General features: G+C 39.7%; 1 protein-coding gene across 1 annotated transcript; it reads left to right on the plus strand.

The window, feature by feature from the left end:
- The first annotated feature begins 650 nt into the window (after window positions 1-650).
- On the plus strand, window positions 651-17,668 carry LOC130747414 (uncharacterized). Its single transcript, XM_057600351.1, has 16 exons — window positions 651-932; window positions 1,023-5,970; window positions 6,063-6,251; window positions 7,734-7,848; window positions 8,019-9,069; window positions 9,513-9,960; window positions 10,510-10,563; window positions 10,664-13,517; window positions 13,612-13,725; window positions 13,877-14,007; window positions 14,597-14,689; window positions 14,814-15,083; window positions 15,243-15,900; window positions 16,642-16,717; window positions 16,799-17,066; window positions 17,166-17,668. The coding sequence occupies exons 1-15, from the start codon at window positions 724-726 to the stop codon at window positions 16,896-16,898; spliced, it is 11,310 nt and encodes a 3,769-aa protein (XP_057456334.1). The 5' UTR covers window positions 651-723; the 3' UTR covers window positions 16,899-17,066; window positions 17,166-17,668.
- The last annotated feature ends 664 nt before the right edge of the window (window positions 17,669-18,332 follow it).

The raw sequence follows: 18,332 nt of genomic DNA on the forward strand, positions 1-18,332 counted from the left end.
TTAGGGTATTTAGTTCAGAGTCCCCACTCGGACTTAGATTGAGTAGTGTTAAGGAGATGCCTTTTGTTGCATTTTCTACACGGCTTGGACGATGATGTGGTGCACAACCTCCTCACACGGTTTTAGTGCATCTGAGAGCGCATGAACTATGTAGTTTTTAAAGATGTGCAATCATGCCCATGCTTAGAACCGTCAATTATTGCTACATATCCATCTTGATATGTAAGCTTAGCGGGCTATGCTTGGCGCGTAACTTTTGTCATCATGGCACCACCTAGCGGTAGGGAGGTATAAGATTAATTTTGATGCGTCTCTTTCTCTTTTCCAAATAGCGGGTTTTGATTTGGTAGTTCGTGGGCACTTGGGTAAGAGTTTTGTCCACCGCTATGACTTATCTGTTTGATGCTCTTTCGCGGGTTATAGCGGGAAGTTTTTTGCTTTCATTGTGTTCTTTCGATAGCGAATGGCTTTTGCTTTCGTTTGGTTCTTTTTGAAACAGATTGTTTACAACTTTGTAAGCTATCACATAAACCTTTTATTGGTAGATATTCAGGATTGCTTGATTCTTTTCCTTGGGTTTGATTTTGAGAAACTTAATTTTTTAAAATCAATTATACAATAATTCAATTTCCACTTTATTTTTCTTTGCAGGGGTTAACAGAAAGGTATTTGCAGGTGTGAGGAAGTATTGCAAACACTGAAAGAGATGAGTTGAGTTGAGAGATGCAAGGCCTTCAGCAACAACACCACCAACTAGCGGCGCTTCTCTCCGCCGCTCTCCCCAAAGACGATGTTTCCGACGACGACCCTTCGCCTCGCCTCTCCGCCATCCACTCCCTCCACCGCGCCATCCTCCACCCTCACAACTCCCTCCTCCTCTCTCACTCCGCCCCTTTCCTCGCTCAAGGCTTCTCCCAACTCCTCTCCGACACGTAAACACTCTTCTTCTACTTCTTCTTCTTCTTCCTCCTTTACTTCTTCAATTACTCATCGATTTTCCATTTTTCTTCACTCATTCACAGATCGTTCGAGGTTCGTCAAGCGGCGGTTACGGCGCACGCCGCTCTCTGCGCCGTAGTCTGCTCAAACCCCAATGCCAGACAGGGCCACGTCATACTCGGCACCTTGGTCGACCGTTTCATCTCCTGGGCGCTGCCGCTGCTCACAAATGTCTCCGGCGACGCCGCCTCCGCCAAGGACCTCGCCCTGGAAGGCCTCCGGGAGTTTCTCAACATCGGCGGCGGCGGAGGAACTGAGAGGTACGCGCTGCCTATTCTCAAAGCGTGTCAGGCGCTACTCGAGGACGAGAGAACCTCACTCTCCTCGCTGCGGAAGCTTCTGGGTGTCATGACCTTGATCTCGTTGAAGTTCCCGAGGTGCTTCCAGCCTCACTTCCCTGACATCGTTGACCTTCTTCTCGGTTGGGCGTTGGTGCCGGACCTTGCACAACCCGATAGGCGTGTTATCATGGATAGCTTCTTGCAGTTTCAGAAGTACTGGGTTGGTAGCTTGCAAATGTCGTTGAGGTTGATCACCAAGTTCTTAGGGGACATGGAGGCTTTGCTTCATGATGGAACCCCAGGGACTCCACCTCAGTTTCGAAGGCTTCTTGCTTTGCTTTCTTGTTTCTGCACTATTCTGCAGTCCACTGCTTCTGGGTTGCTGGAGATGAACTTGCTTGAACAGATAACTGAACCTCTCGGGGCATTGCTGCCTCGCTTGCTCAGGTGTTTGTCTGTGTTTGGCCAGAAATTTGGATGGTCTGAGTGGATTGAAGATTCATGGAAGTGTTTGACTCTGTTAGCGGAAATATTGAGGGATCAGTTTTCGAGTTATTATCCTCTTGCTGTTGATATCTTGTTTCAGAGCCTGGAATTCGGAGCGACCGATCATGGGATGAGTTTGAAGAGGATTGCATCTTTTCAAGTTCATGGGGTGTTGAAAACTAATCTCCAATTGTTATCTTTGCAAAAACTTGGCCTCCAACCATTGTCTGCGAAGAAGTTATTGCAGTTCAAGGCACCAGTTTCTCAGCTGCGGTTGCATCCGAATCATTTGGTGACGGGAAGCTCTGCAGCTACTTATGTTTTCTTGCTTCAGCATGGGAATGCCGAAGTTGTCGATGAAACAGTCTCCTCCTTGACTGAGGAACTGGAGATGTTGAAGAGTGTGATTGGAGACAACACTGGTGATTGGGATCAGTTCAATTGTGTTATAGATTCTAAAACATTTTCAGAACTTGAATTGTTCGCGTTGATCAAGTTTGATTTGAAAGTTCTATTAGCATGTGTTTCGTTGGGTAGGGATAACAGTTTGATTGGCCAAACAGAAATCACTACATTGTATCTTAGGAGGTTGGAGAAGTTGGAGTCCTTTATCAAGACAAAGATGAATCCTTTTGAATTACCTGTTCAGGCCTTCATGGAGTTGCAGTTTGCTGTTATCAAGATATTGGAGAGGCTAAATTCAGTTGAGTTCCTGATCAAGTGTTCACTGAGAGAACAGAATTGTGACAAAGCTTCTGTTGAGTTTCCAACTGAAAAGGAGGGTGGCGATGATCAACGCAGTCAGGAGCTTTCAGCTGTGATTACTGAGCAATTAGAAAAATATAGCAAGCTCCTTATAAAAGCCCTCCATACTTCTTCTCCTCTGGCAATTAAATTAGCTGCTCTAGATTGGGGACAAAAGTTATGTGAGAATGTTATGGCTCTTAATAGGATCTCAAGCATGGAATTTTTCTCCTATGAAGCATGTGGGCATACTGGTATAATCATGAACTTAGTTTTCTCACTCTTAGCTAGTACATTTGAGAGGGAACCAGAAGTAAGATCACATGTTGCTAAAATATTGGAGTTGTTTATGCAAGCAAAGCTTTTGAGTCCTGCATGTTTTTATCCCTTAGCTGAAGTGATCCTGGAGAAAATTGGGGATCCAGCTATAGAGATACGGGATTCATATGTGAGGCTACTTGCCCATATTTTACCAACTACTGTATATACATTTGGTCTCTATGATTATGGGAGATTTAGCCCTGTTGACCTTGGGATAGGCAACAGTTCCAAGATGCACTGGAAACAAATATTTTCTATGAAGCAGCTGCCACTGCAGCTGCACTCGCAACATCTTGTGTCAATCTTAAGTTTCATTTCACAAAGATGGAAGGTACCTCTTTCTTCTTGGATCCAGCGGCTCATTCATAGTTGCCGGAGTTCAAAGGATACTATTTCAAGTCAGCCTGAAGAAACAGGAAATTTTGGCGATTCTCAGTGGTTGGATATACAAGTGGATGAAGGCATACTTGAACGAATCTGTTCTGTCAATAATTTAGCTGGTGCCTGGTGGGCTATACATGAGGCAGCTCGGTACTGTATTGCTACACGCCTGCGGACTAACCTTGGGGGGCCTACCCAAACATTTGCAGCTGTAGAGCGCATGCTTTTGGACATTGCACACCTTTTGCAGCTTGATAATGAGCAAATTGATGGGAACTTAAGTATGATAGGGTCTTCTGGTGCTCACTTGCTACCAATGAGATTACTGTTGGATTTTGTTGAGGTTCTAAAGAAAAATGTATATAATGCATATGAGGGCTCTGTCATTTTACCACCTGCTACCCGTCAGAGTTCTGTATTCTTTAGGGCAAACAAGAAAGTATGTGAGGATTGGTTTTCTCGTATATGTGAACCAATGATGAATGCTGGGTTGGCTCTACATTGCAAAGATGCTGTTATTCAATACAGTACACTGCGTTTACAGGACCTCAAGAATCTTTCTGTGTCAGCTTCGAAGGAAAAATCAAGGGCTCAGGTAAATGATAACCTCCACAATATCAGAGGAAGGTATAGAGGATATGTCTTAAAAGTTCTAAGATATATTTCACTAGCTCTTTGTAAGAGTCATGAACCAGATTCTTTGCTTGGTCTACAAAAATGGGTTTCAATTACATTCTCCTCCTTACTCGGGGAGGAAAACCAGTCCTTCAATGAGTGTGGACCTGTTGGACCCCTTTCATGGATAAGTGGGCTTGTATATCAGGCAAGAGGCGAGTATGAAAATGCTGCCACTCACTTTACTCACTTACTACAAGCTGAAGAGTCACTCAGTTCCCTGGGTTCTGATGGTATACAGTTTATCATAGCACGTGTTATTGAGAGTTATGCAGCTGTATCTGATTGGAAATCTCTTGAAACCTGGCTATTAGAACTGCAATTGCTTCGTGCGAAGCATGCTGGTAGAAGTTATTCTGGTGCTTTGACTATGGCAGGCAATGAAATTAATGCAATCCATGCATTAGCACGTTTTGATGAGGGTGATTATCAGGCTGCATGGTCATACCTTGATTTGACGCCTAAAACTAATAGTGACCTTACCCTTGATCCAAAAATAGCTTTGCAACGGAGTGAGCAGATGCTTCTGCAATCATTGCTCTTCCAGAAAGAGGGAAAGAGTGATAAGGTGCTGCATGATTTGCAGAAAGCAAGGTCAATGTTGGAGGAACCACTTTCTGTTCTGCCACTTGACGGTTTAGCTGAAGCAACACCTCTCGCTATTCAGTTGCACTGTATTTTCCTTGTAGAAGACGACTACAAGCTTAAATCAACCGATGAGAAGCCTAAACAACTGCAGTCAGTATTGAATTCTCTTCAGCCAGTGCCATCTTCTATTAGTAAAATCCGTCAAGATTGTAATCCATGGCTAAAAGTTCTTCGGGTTTATCAAACCATTTCCCCAACTTCTCCAGTCACTCTAGAATTCTGCATGAATTTGCATAATTTGGCCCGTAAACAAAGAAATCTGATGTTGGCAAATCGTCTGAACAACTATCTCAAAGATCACGTGTCTGCTTGCCCCGAGGGGAGGCATCGCAATCTGTTTGTCTTAAATTTGCAGTATGAGAGCATTTTACTACAGTATGCAGAAAACAAGTTTGAAGATGCTTTCACAAACCTTTGGTCATTTTTGCGTCCTTTAATGGTTTCTTCAACATCTGGAATATCTAATGCTGACGAGAGATTTCTGAAGGCCAAAGCATGTTTGAAACTCGCAGATTGGCTAAGGCGGGATTATTCAGATTGGAGTCCAAAGAGTATCGTTCTTAAGATGCCAGCAGATTTTGATATGGCTGAAACAGCTTCACTTGGCCAAGACAGCAATATAGATTGTAAACAGAATTTGAATTCTATTACTGAGGAAATTGTTGGTTCAGCAACTAAATTGTCTACTCATATTTGCTCCACCATGGGCAAGTCATGGATTTCTTATGCTTCTTGGTGCTTTAGGCAAGCCAGGGACTCTCTCCCTGCTCCAAGTGAAACTACTCTTCATTCGTGCTTATTTTCTCCCATACTTGGTTCGGAAATTTTACCAGAGAGATTCAAGTTGACCAAGGATGAGGTGCAACGAATCAAGTTGCTGGTTTTGCGTCTTTTTCAGGACAATATTGATATGAAAGATTTCATATATGAACAGGAAGAGGGAAGCTCTTGGCTTGATTCTTCAGAGCACTCAAGTGATGACAATCCTCTGCAGACATTGGTTTGGCATCTGGTAAATATTATTGAAACTGCTGCAGGAGCACCAGGTGCAGAAAACTCTGGTGGAGAACGTCTTTCATCCATGGTAGCTTCTCAATTGAGGATTTGTTTATTAAATGCAAATTTTGGGCTGGGAGAATCTGACATAGTATCCGTATTGGATGATTTTGTTGATATTTGGTGGTCTTTGAGACGGAGAAGAGTGTCCCTGTTTGGCCAAGCTGCTAATGGTTACATACAATATCTTTCTTATTCTTCTTCCCATCTTTGCCATAGTCAGATGCCTCATTTTGAAAATGAGGCTTTCAAGCAAAAAACTGACAGCTACACCCTGAGAGCTACATTGTATATATTGCACATACTTCTCAATTATGGTGTGGAATTGAAAGATACTCTTGAATCTTCTCTTTTACTTGTTCCTTTGTTGCCATGGCAGGTTACATGCTAGATCTTGAGCTTTTATTTTAACTGCTTTCTACTTTAAGGGAAGGCTTGTTAGCTGAAGTGTTGCTGGAACTGTCTTTGTAGGAAGTTACGCCTCAACTATTTGCACGTATAAGTTCTCATCCTGAACAAGTAATTCGGAAGCAGTTGGAAGGCTTACTGATCATGCTGGCCAAGCAGTCTCCCTATTCTATAGTGTACCCAACACTAGTTGATGTCAATTCTTATGAAGAGAAGCCTTCAGAGGAGCTTCATCATGTGCTGGGTTGTCTGGTAATATGAAAAATTCTGTGCTCAGCTCATTATTCATTATACAGTTTATATTTTTTTACAATAATTATTCTCTTCACATAATGTGGATATTAGGCATCAAAGTTCTCACCACGTGACAATTCAACCGGTCTGACCTAGCCTTCTCTAGGCTGTGTTTTGAAACAGTGATGTTCAGTCAATAATCTTTTCAAGTGATAAATGATTTAGTAGTTTTGATGTCTGTTATATACATTAAATTTTTTGGGATTGACAGTCATTTGGTTTTGGTAGAAAAATGTTACCAATCATAAGCTATCATGGGCCTCCTTGTCTAAGTTTTCCAGAGTTTGATATTTTGCTGCCCATGTTCTTCAAAAAGAAAATTGAAACCTTGCCAAACTTAGAGTAGGTTCATTGTCCACGCTTTAAGCTCCAAACGTAGAGGATGTGTTAGTGATACAAAGTCAATCTTGTGTCCAAACCTAACAATTTAAACTTCTGGGAGAGTTGGTTCCTGTCATGATAAGATCAAGTGGAAAGAGTTTGATCTTTGTTGTCTCTTTCTAAATCAAAAAAGAATAATTTCAGCAAAAGATGGAATGGGGGATCTATGCACTGTTTCCACTGCAAGCCTAAAGGGCTCTTCTGTAAAAGGATGTATACACATATAAAAACCTATTAGCTCAAGTTTTTATGAAAAATCGGTCGTTTTAACTCGTAAATTGTACTGCAACACCAAAAGTCTTAAATATATCTCTTGATCTTTTTCTGAGTATTAGTCTGTTCATTGAACGTGAAATTATTTTGTTCGTATATGTGGTAGAAGCAATCAATGTTTTATTTTATAGTCATGTTCTTGGAGACTTGGCATTTTCTTGTATCATCAGCATTGTTGTTGTTCAAACTATCATGGAAGTTTTGGTTCACATCCCAAAATAAGTGCTCAGATGTCTCAACCTAAAGGTTCAGATGAAGTTCTCTAATTTTTATTGCAATAAGAAGATAGAATATATACAAACGTAGGGTATCTTTTCCCATAATTTTAGTACATAAATCTGGTGTCTAAAATCAGAATATGATCTGCCCATATTAATTACCGCAATCAGACAGGCTATCTAAAATTCTAAATAAGGAAAAACCAGAATCCTAAACTATCTGTTACAGTAATTCCTAAATCGGAATGAACAAAGTACAATAGCTCATAATTGAATTCCGATAACTGTTGATTATTTCTGATCATTTGATTAGAATCAGTAATAATCTTCACCAAACTAGCTCTTGCAACAGTGGCAGCCTTAAGTTGGAATTCAGTGGGACAAAGGGATAGTAATATGGTTTTCAGCTTAGTAAGCATCTTGCTGGGTACTCATCAGTTTGACCAGGCATATTTATCACGACCTGCACTCATTCCTCTTCATTGCAGTTCATTGTTTTCATTCTTTTCTGTTGCTAGCTTGCTAAGTCAAAGTAGCATATAGGATGATTAAAATTTGTTTCATGCAGAGGGAACGTTACCCGCGGTTGGTTCAGGATGTTCAGCTTATGATAAATGAACTTGGAAATGTTACTGTTCTTTGGGAAGAATTATGGCTCAGTACTCTTCAGGATCTCCATACAGGTTCTTTCTTTATTTTCCAACATTTTATTGACCACAGAATATAGTTTTTTTGAATTACGTCATATTGACTCTTTTTACAAATTTTGAGGGATGCAATTCTGTCTTTTTATTGCACAACTAGGAATTTACTACCAGGGAAGAGACATGAGGCTAACTATATTTTATTGCAGATGTGATGAGGCGAATAAATGTGCTGAAAGAGGAGGCTGCAAGAATTGCAGAAAATGTCACACTTAGTCAGAATGAAAAAAACAAGATAAACTCTGCTCGTTATTCTGCAATGATGGCTCCAATAGTTGTGGCTTTGGAACGCCGTTTAGCTTCAACTTCTCGGAAACCTGAGACACCTCATGAAGTGTGGTTCCAAGAAGAGTATAAAGACCAACTTAAATCAGCTATTGTGTCCTTCAAGACTCCTCCAGCATCTTCTGCAGCTCTAGGAGATGTTTGGCGACCTTTTGATAGTATTGCTGCATCCTTGGCTTCTTACCAGAGGAAATCCTCAATTTCCTTACAAGAAGTTGCACCACATTTGGCTCTTTTATCATCTTCAGATGTTCCGATGCCAGGTCTTGAGAAACAAATGAAAGTACCAAACTCTGACAAAGCTATTGATCTCCAAGGAGTTGTCACCATTGCTTCCTTCAACGAGCAAGTCACTATTTTATCAACAAAGACTAAGCCTAAGAAACTTGGTATACTTGGTTCGGATGGTCTGAAGTACACATATCTCCTCAAAGGACGGGAAGATTTACGACTTGATGCTAGAATCATGCAATTGCTGCAGGCTATAAATGGTTTTTTGCGTTCTTCTTCTTCTACATGTAGCAACTCTCTTGGCATTCGCTATTATTCTGTGACTCCAATCAGTGGTCGAGCCGGCCTAATCCAGTGGGTGGACAATGTAGTAAGTGTTTACAGTGTATTTAAATCTTGGCAAACCCGAGTCCAGCTAGCACAGTTTTTGGCTTTGGGCACTGCAAATACAAAGTCCTCAGCTCCTCCGCCTGTTCCCCGTCCCAGTGATATGTTTTATGGGAAGATCATACCTGCACTCAAAGAGAAGGGCATTAAAAGAGTGATTTCTCGAAGGGATTGGCCTCATGAAGTCAAATGTAAAGTTCTTCTTGATCTCATGAAGGAGGTGCCCAGAAATCTTCTTTACCAAGAGCTATGGTGTGCTAGTGAAGGATATAAAGCCTTCAGCTCAAAAATGAAGAGGTACATTTAAGGAACTTTTAAACCTTTACTGGTGGATTTTATGGTTCTGTCATTTATGATTAAATTCAATGCTTAGCATCCTTCACCTGAATATGTGTTTGGTTTTTTGGGATTTCTTATTTATGCTTGCTTTCCTTCATATTCTTGTGCTTGGAACTGCTTTTCAATTTCAATAAGTTTATATTGGTCATTCTACACTTTGAAGGCTTGTGATTATGTTATTACAAACTAACTTATCCAGGTTTCCTTTATTTCCTCATGTAATTAGCCAAGTTTGACAGTTATTCTATTTGAAAGTACTTCCGAATCTTTGCTTGGCATGTAATGAGCATTTGCATAGAGGCTAAAACTGATGTGTATTGCAAATGAGATGTTTTACAATTAGATAGATATATCACTACTACTATTATTGTTATTATTATTCTTTTTTCTTCAATCTGTAGGTATTCTGGAAGTGTTGCTGCAATGAGTATGGTTGGTCATGTTCTGGGACTGGGTGACAGACATTTAGACAACATTCTGATAGATTTTTGTGGTGGGGATATTGTACATATTGATTACAATGTGTGTTTTGATAAGGGACAAAGGCTAAAAATTCCAGAGATTGTTCCTTTCCGTCTTACGCAAATGATTGAAGCAGCTTTAGGGCTAACAGGAATAGAGGGTAGCTTCAGAGCAAACTGTGATCTAGTTATTGACGTTCTGAGGAAGAACAAAGACATACTTTTGATGTTAATGGAAGTGTTTGTTTGGGATCCGCTTGTGGAGTGGACACGGGGTGATTTTCATGATGAAGCTGCTATTGGTGGTGAAGAAAGAAAAGGCATGGAGTTGGCTGTTAGCTTGAGTCTATTTGCATCTAGAGTGCAGGAAATTCGTGTTCCCTTACAGGTACTTCCAGAACTAAAAGCTACATGTACGCCTTCTATATGAGGAAGCATATGTTCCTGACGGTTCAATAGTATATAAGTGAAAGGAACCACTCACCCATTGCCTTAAGGTTTTGTGGTGAAAGTATGTGGATGATGTCCAAGTCACTAATGCTATTAACCCAATGTGAATGTGATCTCCTCAACCCATCTCGCTCTCTGCTCAACAGTAACTTAAATTCTAATTCTGACTCTGCTGCATTCCAAACTTTGATGTTATTGATATCTTGTTCAGATGCACCACAAATGCCTGTCTGCATGTGAATGTGTTCCATGCATTTGTGTGGTTTATCTGGATTCCATGAGATATTTTAGAATTTGCATGATGCATTTAAACTAAGTATCTATGTGTGTTTTTGTATTTTGAATTATTAGTTTTTATCTTCAATTAGCAAATCCAGTGTGTGAAAATTGCTGTAATACAATTGAGCTGCGTGTTTATATATTCACTCATACTTCATCTATCTAACATGATTGATAACTGACCTTTTTCTCCAAAATGTGTGAGTAGGAACACCATGATCAATTATTGACTAGCCTGCCAGCTGTTGAATCTGCACTTGAGGTATTGATGAGATAAACACCATGAGTTTTGTTAGCTAAGTTCAAATTGTGGCTTTGGGAATACTTTCTTCATATAATTGACTTTGATAATTATGTAACAGAGGTTTGCTGATGTTCTAAACCAATACGAGCTCGTCTCTACTCTGTATTTTCAAGCTGACCAAGAGAGGTCGGGCCTTATATTGCGTGAGACATCTGCAAAATCAATTGTTGCTGAAACAACCTGTAATTCAGAGAAAATTCGAGCTTTGTTTGACATTCAAGCTCGGGAATTTGCCCAAGCAAAGGCTATGGTTGCTGATAAAGCTCAGGAGACGATTACTTGGGCTGAACAACATGGGAGGATTCTTGATGCTTTACGATGCAACTTAATCCCAGAAATTAATGCTTGTTATAAGCTGAATAACATGGAAGTAGCCCTATCTCTTACATCTGCTGTTACTGTAGCAGGCGTTCCACTAACTGTTGTTCCTGAGCCAACACAAGCACAATGCCGTGATATAGATAGGGAAGTTTCTCAATTCATAGCTGAGTTGGATGATGGACTAACTTCAGCTACAACTTCTCTGCAAGCATACTCCTTGGCTTTGCAAAGAATCCTACCGTTAAACTACCTTTCAACCAGTGCAGTCCATGGCTGGGCGCAAGTTCTACAATTATCTATCAATTCTCTGTCATCTGATATTCTCTCTCTTGCCAGAAGGCAAGCTTCTGAACTTTATACAAAATTTCATGTAGATAGCCTTGACTCTATCAAAAGCAGTCATGATGATCTTTGTTTTAGAGTGGAGAAGTACGCATTAGAAATAGAAAAGTTAGAAAAAGAGTGTGCTGGAATAGAGAGTTCTATTGGTTTGGATTCAGAATCGATTACTAAGGACCACCTTCTGTTAGCTTTCATGAAATTCATGCAGTCCACTGATCATTTGAGAAAGGAAGACAGAATGTCTTCTGTTCAATCTATACATGATGGGACAAACAATGCTAGACATTTAGGTGAGCTAGAAGAAGAGAGGGATAAGACACTATCAATTCTAAATATTGCTGTTGGTTCATTTTATAATGAGGTTAAGCGGAGCATACTTAATATATACAGTGATTTGTCTAGAGGAAGAAATGAATACAATATGTTGCAGAATGATTCTGGAGCCATTTTTGTTGCGTTTGAAGAACAAGTGGAAAAATGTTACCTTGTGACTGAATTTGTTAATGATCTGCAGAAATTTATTGGAAAGGACACCCCTTCTGTTGATATTAATGAAGTTGATTCAAAATTTTCTTCTGAAAGTAATTGGGTTTCCGTTTTCAAAACCATTTTGATTTCCTGCAAGGGACTGGTTAGTCAAATGACTGAAGTTGTTCTACCAGATGTAATACGATCTGCTGTTTCATTGAAATCGGAAGTTATGGATGCATTTGGGTTGATCTCACAAGTCCGGGGGTCTATAGAAACTGCACTGGAACAGCTTGTGGAGGTTGAAATAGAAAGGGCATCACTGACTGAACTTGAGAAGAATTATTTTGTTAAAGTTGGTCTTATTACTGAGCAGCAGCTGGCTCTTGAAGAAGCTGCAGCTAAGGGAAGAGATCATCTTTCTTGGGAAGAGGCAGAGGAACTTGCTTCCCAAGAGGAAGCTTGTAAAGCCCAACTGGTCCAACTTCATCAAACTTGGATTCACAGGGATGTAAGGGCTTCTTCTCTTATCAAGAGAGAAACTGATATTAAAAATTCTCTGGTTTCTGTGAATTGTCAATTTCAATCTGTAGTTGATGTGAAAGAAGAAAGTGAGCTACATATTTTAAGAAGCAAAGCACTATTGGCTGCACTTGCTAAGCCTTTCTTGGAATTAGAATCCAGTGATATTTTGCTGTCTTCTGCTGATGGTTCTGTGGCAATGCCCTCAAGTAAATTTCATAATCTGGCAGATTTGATAAATTCTGGGAATTCTATATCTGAGTATGTGTGGAAAGTTGGAAGTTTATTGGATGATCATTCATTCTTTATTTGGAAAATAGGTGTTATAGATTCTTTCATTGATGCATGCATACATGATGTAGCATCATCAGTTGAGCAAAATCTAGGCTTTGACCAGTCACTCAATTTTATGAAAACAAAGCTTGAAATCCAACTACAGAAACACATTAGTCACTATTTGAAAGAAAGAGTTGCTCCTAGTTTATTGGCTTGTTTAGACAAAGAAAATGAGCACGTGGAGCAATTAACAGAGTCATCAAAGGAAGTTGCTTTAGATCAGGTGAAAAAAGATGCAGCTGTGAGAAAGGTTTTACTAATGCTGGAAGAATATTGTAATGCACATGAAACGGCTAGAGCAGCAAAATCAGCAGCTTCGCTCATGAAAAGACGAGTTAGTGAGTTGAAAGAAGCTCTTCGGAAAACTACCCTGGAGGTAGTTCAGATGGAATGGATGCATGATTTTAGTTTGAACCCATCATATAACAGAAGAAACAATTTTGAGAAGTATCTTGATACTGATGACAGTTTGTATTCCATCATTTTAAACCTTGGCAGATCTAAGTTATTGGAAAATATACAATCTGCTGTGTCAAAAATCAGAACATCAATGGATTGCCTTCAGTCTTGTGAGCGAACTTCTCTTATAGCTGAAGGACAGCTTGAGAGAGCAATGGGTTGGGCTTGCGGCGGTCCAAATTCCAGTAGTTCTGGAAATGCTTCAACTAAAAATTCAGGAATTCCTCCTGAATTCCATGAACATATTAAGACTCGGAGGCAGATTTTATGGGAGTCTAGCGAGAAGGCATCTGATATTGTGAAGTTATGCATGTCAGTATTAGAGTTTGAAGCATCAAGAGATGGGTATTTGCTTATACCAGGCCAACCTTATCCCTTCAAGAGTAGTGTTGATGGCAAGACCTGGCAGCAAGTTTACTTGAATGTACTAACTAGATTGGATGTTACTTTCCATTCTTATAGCCGTGAGTGCTCTATTTCCTCTTTAGCTGAAGTCTCTTCTATGCTAGTTAAACTTCTTCATGAAAGTGAACTTGTGCTCTCCTGTTCTTTTATTAGGTACTGAACAAGAGTGGAAGCTTGCACAATGCACTGTTGAAGCTGCTTCCAATGGATTATATACTGCATCGAATGAACTCTGCATTGCCTCTCAGAAGGCGAAGTCAGCTTCAGGTAGATCTCCATCCTGGTCCTAGTCCTACTGTTCATCTGTACATTGATGTTCATACTTCATGCATGCATATGTCTGTTTTCTTTCAATGTTGGATGCATCAGCATTGTGGTGGAAATGTGTTGATATAATATGTTTTTTACCTTTTCACAGGTGATTTACAAAGCACAGTTCTTTCAATGAAGGACTGTGCATATGAGTCTAGTGTCGCACTGTCTGCTTTTTCTCAGGTTTCAAGGACTCATACTGCTTTAACTTCTGAATGTGGTTCTATGCTTGAAGAGGTACAGTCTGTGAAGTATTTGACGTTGCCATGTATTACTCTGGAGTATAGTTTTGAACTAACTTTTTACATGATTCACAGATGGTCACCATATCTATATTGATTTTCAATCCACGTATTGTGTGCGTGGTTTTATATTTTGATAATTTTTTACCTGCTAATTTGTATGTAGGTGAAGCTTTTTAGGTTAATGATATTATGAAGCATTTGATCTTTTATATTATAATCTAAACAAGAACCAAGTTGTTCACACAATCAAATATAACATTTAAATATTAATGTAACTTGATGAACTCATGTTGAAATCTTCTGGTGGTGTAGATCATTCACAGCTATCCTGAGAATAGGCACCTTACTCGATAACCCCAAAATAATCCCTATTCATTAACAAGAATTAGGTGTTCAAATAAGAAAGCGGTCCCACATCACTAGTTCTAGCGTTGCTTATTGTATTACTGCCACCTGTAACTTGCAAAAAAATCTATAGATAGTGTACAAACCAGTTACTATGTGTTACAATCATCCCCCATCAAGTCGTCTTTATTCGGATTGTTTGCAAATTGCAACTTAATGTTGCTTTATTTTTGTAGGTCCTAGCAATAACTGAAGACATACACGATGTTTACAATCTGGGAAAAGAGGCATCTGCCATCCATCTTTCTCTCATGGAAGATCTTTCAAAGGTTTTTTCTACTCTTTTGTATCTCAGTCTTTAGGCATCGCGTTAATGCCTTTTTATGTTTCTTGATATTGAACTCCTCTGAAGTAAAATTGTATTTTGGTGGTTTTGTGTTTTTTTTTTGGCAGGCGAATGGCATCCTTATTCCACTCGAGTCAGTGTTGTCCAAGGATGTAGCTGCTATGGCTGATGCTATAGCTAGGGAAAGCGAGACCAAGAAGGAAATATCACACATCCATGGACAAGCTATATACCAGTCATATTGTTTAAGAATCAGGGAGGCTTGTCAGACCTTTAAGCCCATAGTACCATCTCTGACATCAACTGTGAAGGGACTCTATTCATTGTTGACTCGGCTAGCAAGAATTGCTAATCTCCATGCTGGGAATTTGCACAAAGTAATGTGACCTTTTCAAAATTTTGTTTTTATATCTTTATCTATTCTGCTCAAATTGTGCGTGACCCAGTTAATTATTTTGGCTGGCCAAAGAAGTTATGTATGGTTTTTTGTGTATACTTTGAAAGAGAAAATATAGATCATTGCTGTCTGTTTTCAGGCTCTTGAAGGAATTGGAGAAAGCCAGGAAGTAAAGTCACAAGATATTGCTTTGTCAGGATCAGATGCTAGTGGCGGTGATGCTGTTGAAATTGATGGTAAAGAAGGGGAAACTCTCTCTAGCCCTGATGATGATAGGACTGCAGATTTGATTGGCTTGTCTCAACTTTCTTTGGAAGAAAAGGGATGGATATCACCACCTGATAGCATCTTCTTTAGCAGCTCAGGATCTGACATCACATCTCCTGATGTTACTCTTCCTGATAGCGTACATGATTCAGCAGAAAGTAAAGACATGCTTTCACAGGTGTCTAATAGCAGAAATCCCACTGGTCATGTGCACACCACGACATTGTCTTCAACTGATGATGACGAAATCTCACCTTTTGAGGTGTCGGAATCTTTTCCTAGGGAAGCTGATCTCAGCTGTGCGGGTTCTGTTAAGTTACCTAATGAGGCCGCTGATCATCCCGAGGCAATGGCTTTCCCAGGTGACAAGTCTGTTGCTGTCCCTGCTGACTCTCAGAATTTATCGAATGAGAACTTTCACAAATTTGAGGGTGAAGATGATCTACTTTCTGTAAATAAAGTTAAGAATGGCACCGAACACCGTGAAGCTCCGGATCCTAACATAAATGCTAGTACTCGAGTAGGAAAGGGTATGTACAAAGTCTTTTTTAACTATTTTTTCTTTATATTTAATCTTCTAATCTCATCTTAGTAAAATAATTACTTGGGTTTTCATTCAGAACCTGGTGAAAGAATATGAAGCTTATAAGATTAACACAATGCATACATCAAAACAAAAGCAGAAAAGTATCATCCTAATGGACTCAAACCACTTACGCTAGGTTTTAGCATGAAGAGTACAAAACTATCCTCTGTAGGAATTAGGAAGGAATGCTAATCAAGTCAGTAAGGAGGTGTAGTTTGCATACAGTAGATGAATTGGTGAAGGTCACTTGATCTTATTTTTAGGACCTTTTTGAAAAAAAATAAAAATCAATAAGGATTGACTTTTATGATTTTTTTCTTTTTCCATTTTGTTTATTTTACTGACCTTGTATTTTGTGGTTTTGTTCTTTTGGAATTGGTGCGGGGATTGGGGAAAACCCCATAATCTGTAGGAGACTGACTGAAAGAATTCTATACAATCACTCAGTTAAAAATTATATATATAATTGAAATGGACCAAGGCTTTATGTGACATACCTCTAAGATTGCATCTGTGGTTTTTTGGATGCCTAGAATAAAATTTGAAGATTGTAATTTGATAACCAGAGATATTCCTAGACTAAGAAATTATGGAAGAAAGTTGCTTTCTTTACCAATAGATGTGGCTTGAAAATAGAAGAGATTGACATGCCCTTTTGTTCGTGTCTTTTGCACTTATCTACTAGGTAAAAATGCATATGCCTTGTCACTATTGAGGCGGGTTGAGATGAAAATTGATGGTCGAGATATTTCTGAAAGCAGGTATGGGTATTTAGCTCGCTTGGTAACTCAAATCTTCTGTTGAAAAATTTCATGGAGACTGAACCTTTTTCTGAATTTCAGAGCAATCAGTATTGCAGAGCAAGTAGATTATCTACTAAAGCAAGCTACTAGTGTAGATAATCTTTGCAACATGTACGAAGGTTGGACACCATGGATTTGAGGTTTAAAGAGGTTTCTCAGTCTCCAACATCTTAAATTATAGTCCCACTGCCAATACTATGCAAGAACTGGTCCTCAGGCATTGCTGGGTTGACCATGGTGAAAACTGGTCCTTTGGTCTATATCTTGCGATAAGTAAGCCACAACACCAATGCTTTTGCAGGTCCTGGTGAGTCTCGCTGTATCTTGAACACTGCCATTGATTGTGATCTACCTATCCACGGCCAAACTGTACTCTGTTTTGATTCTGCCATTGCTTTGATTTCAGCATTTGTCCAGGCAGAGTTATTATTTCCACCTTCCATGTCAGGCTTGCACCTGCCATCGGATGACATGCTGCTGCGGAGGAGTCAAGGCTCACAGGTGGTCTCATGGGAGGTGTTAAAGGATATTACTGGGCCTTCTGGTTTAAACAATGTGCTGCTTCTTTGAACACCTGCTACTTGCATTGCTTGATTGAGGAGTATGTTGATTCTCAGCACTTGAAGGTTGAACGAAAGAATGTGGTGTACTCATAATCGGGCATTGGATTATCCAATGCACTGTTTCTTGCTGGGGCATTATATGTTTAACAAAACTTAAGTTCAGCATTAGTTGCACATATGTATCATTTATCTGTAGATAGGTCAAAGAGCTGTGCATTGCTGGATATTCATAGAATAATTGGATGTATTCAATCCTTCCCAAGTTTGGGTTAGTGATTGCTATTTGATCATTTTGACATTATTGCAACTTTTAAAGCCATTTGCTGTTTTACTGCCTTTAATTCTTCATCATTTTTGTTTATGAATTGATGCTGGAAATACCTTATGAGATCCTGTAAATATCTGTGAAATCTGTGTACATATGAAAGAAATACTTCTACTACTGTTACATTTAGTTGATTAGTGTCTAGGTAACTATTTAACCATCATCACTACCCCATACCCCTGCAAACCCTACCTCAAATAAACTCACCACCCCAACCCTATTACCAACCCTTTCACTGCCCCCAATATTCCCCAGACTCTCTCCATATCCTATCCCTATTACTACCCACAGTCTGTCCAAATTTACCTTACACTTCCTCAACCTAATTTCTCACCCCAAAACCGGACTGAACCCAAACCCAAATCAGCTCCTGGACTGCAACTCTCCTTGTTTGTTTAAAACCCTTTCAATTGGCTCTTCAACACTAAGTGCCATTTCAATTTGAACATCATTCAACAACAACAATATTTGTTGATTGCTTCGCTCTATTTGAGTGGAGAATCCTGACTTTGGTTCAGGAGAAATCAGCAAGCCCCTGCTCATAGCATGAGTGAAATTCAAAGGCGCCGTCAAATTGCGTTTCAGGCCACTCCCTCATGATGCTCATACTGAGGATTTTTCCTAGCCTTCCCAAATTACATTAGCTGACTTTGACGGTTCAAACAACTCTTCTACCAAGCTGGTC

Source organism: Lotus japonicus, chromosome 3, assembly GCF_012489685.1.
Source record: "Lotus japonicus ecotype B-129 chromosome 3, LjGifu_v1.2".
Taxonomy (NCBI): Eukaryota; Viridiplantae; Streptophyta; class Magnoliopsida; order Fabales; family Fabaceae; genus Lotus; species Lotus japonicus.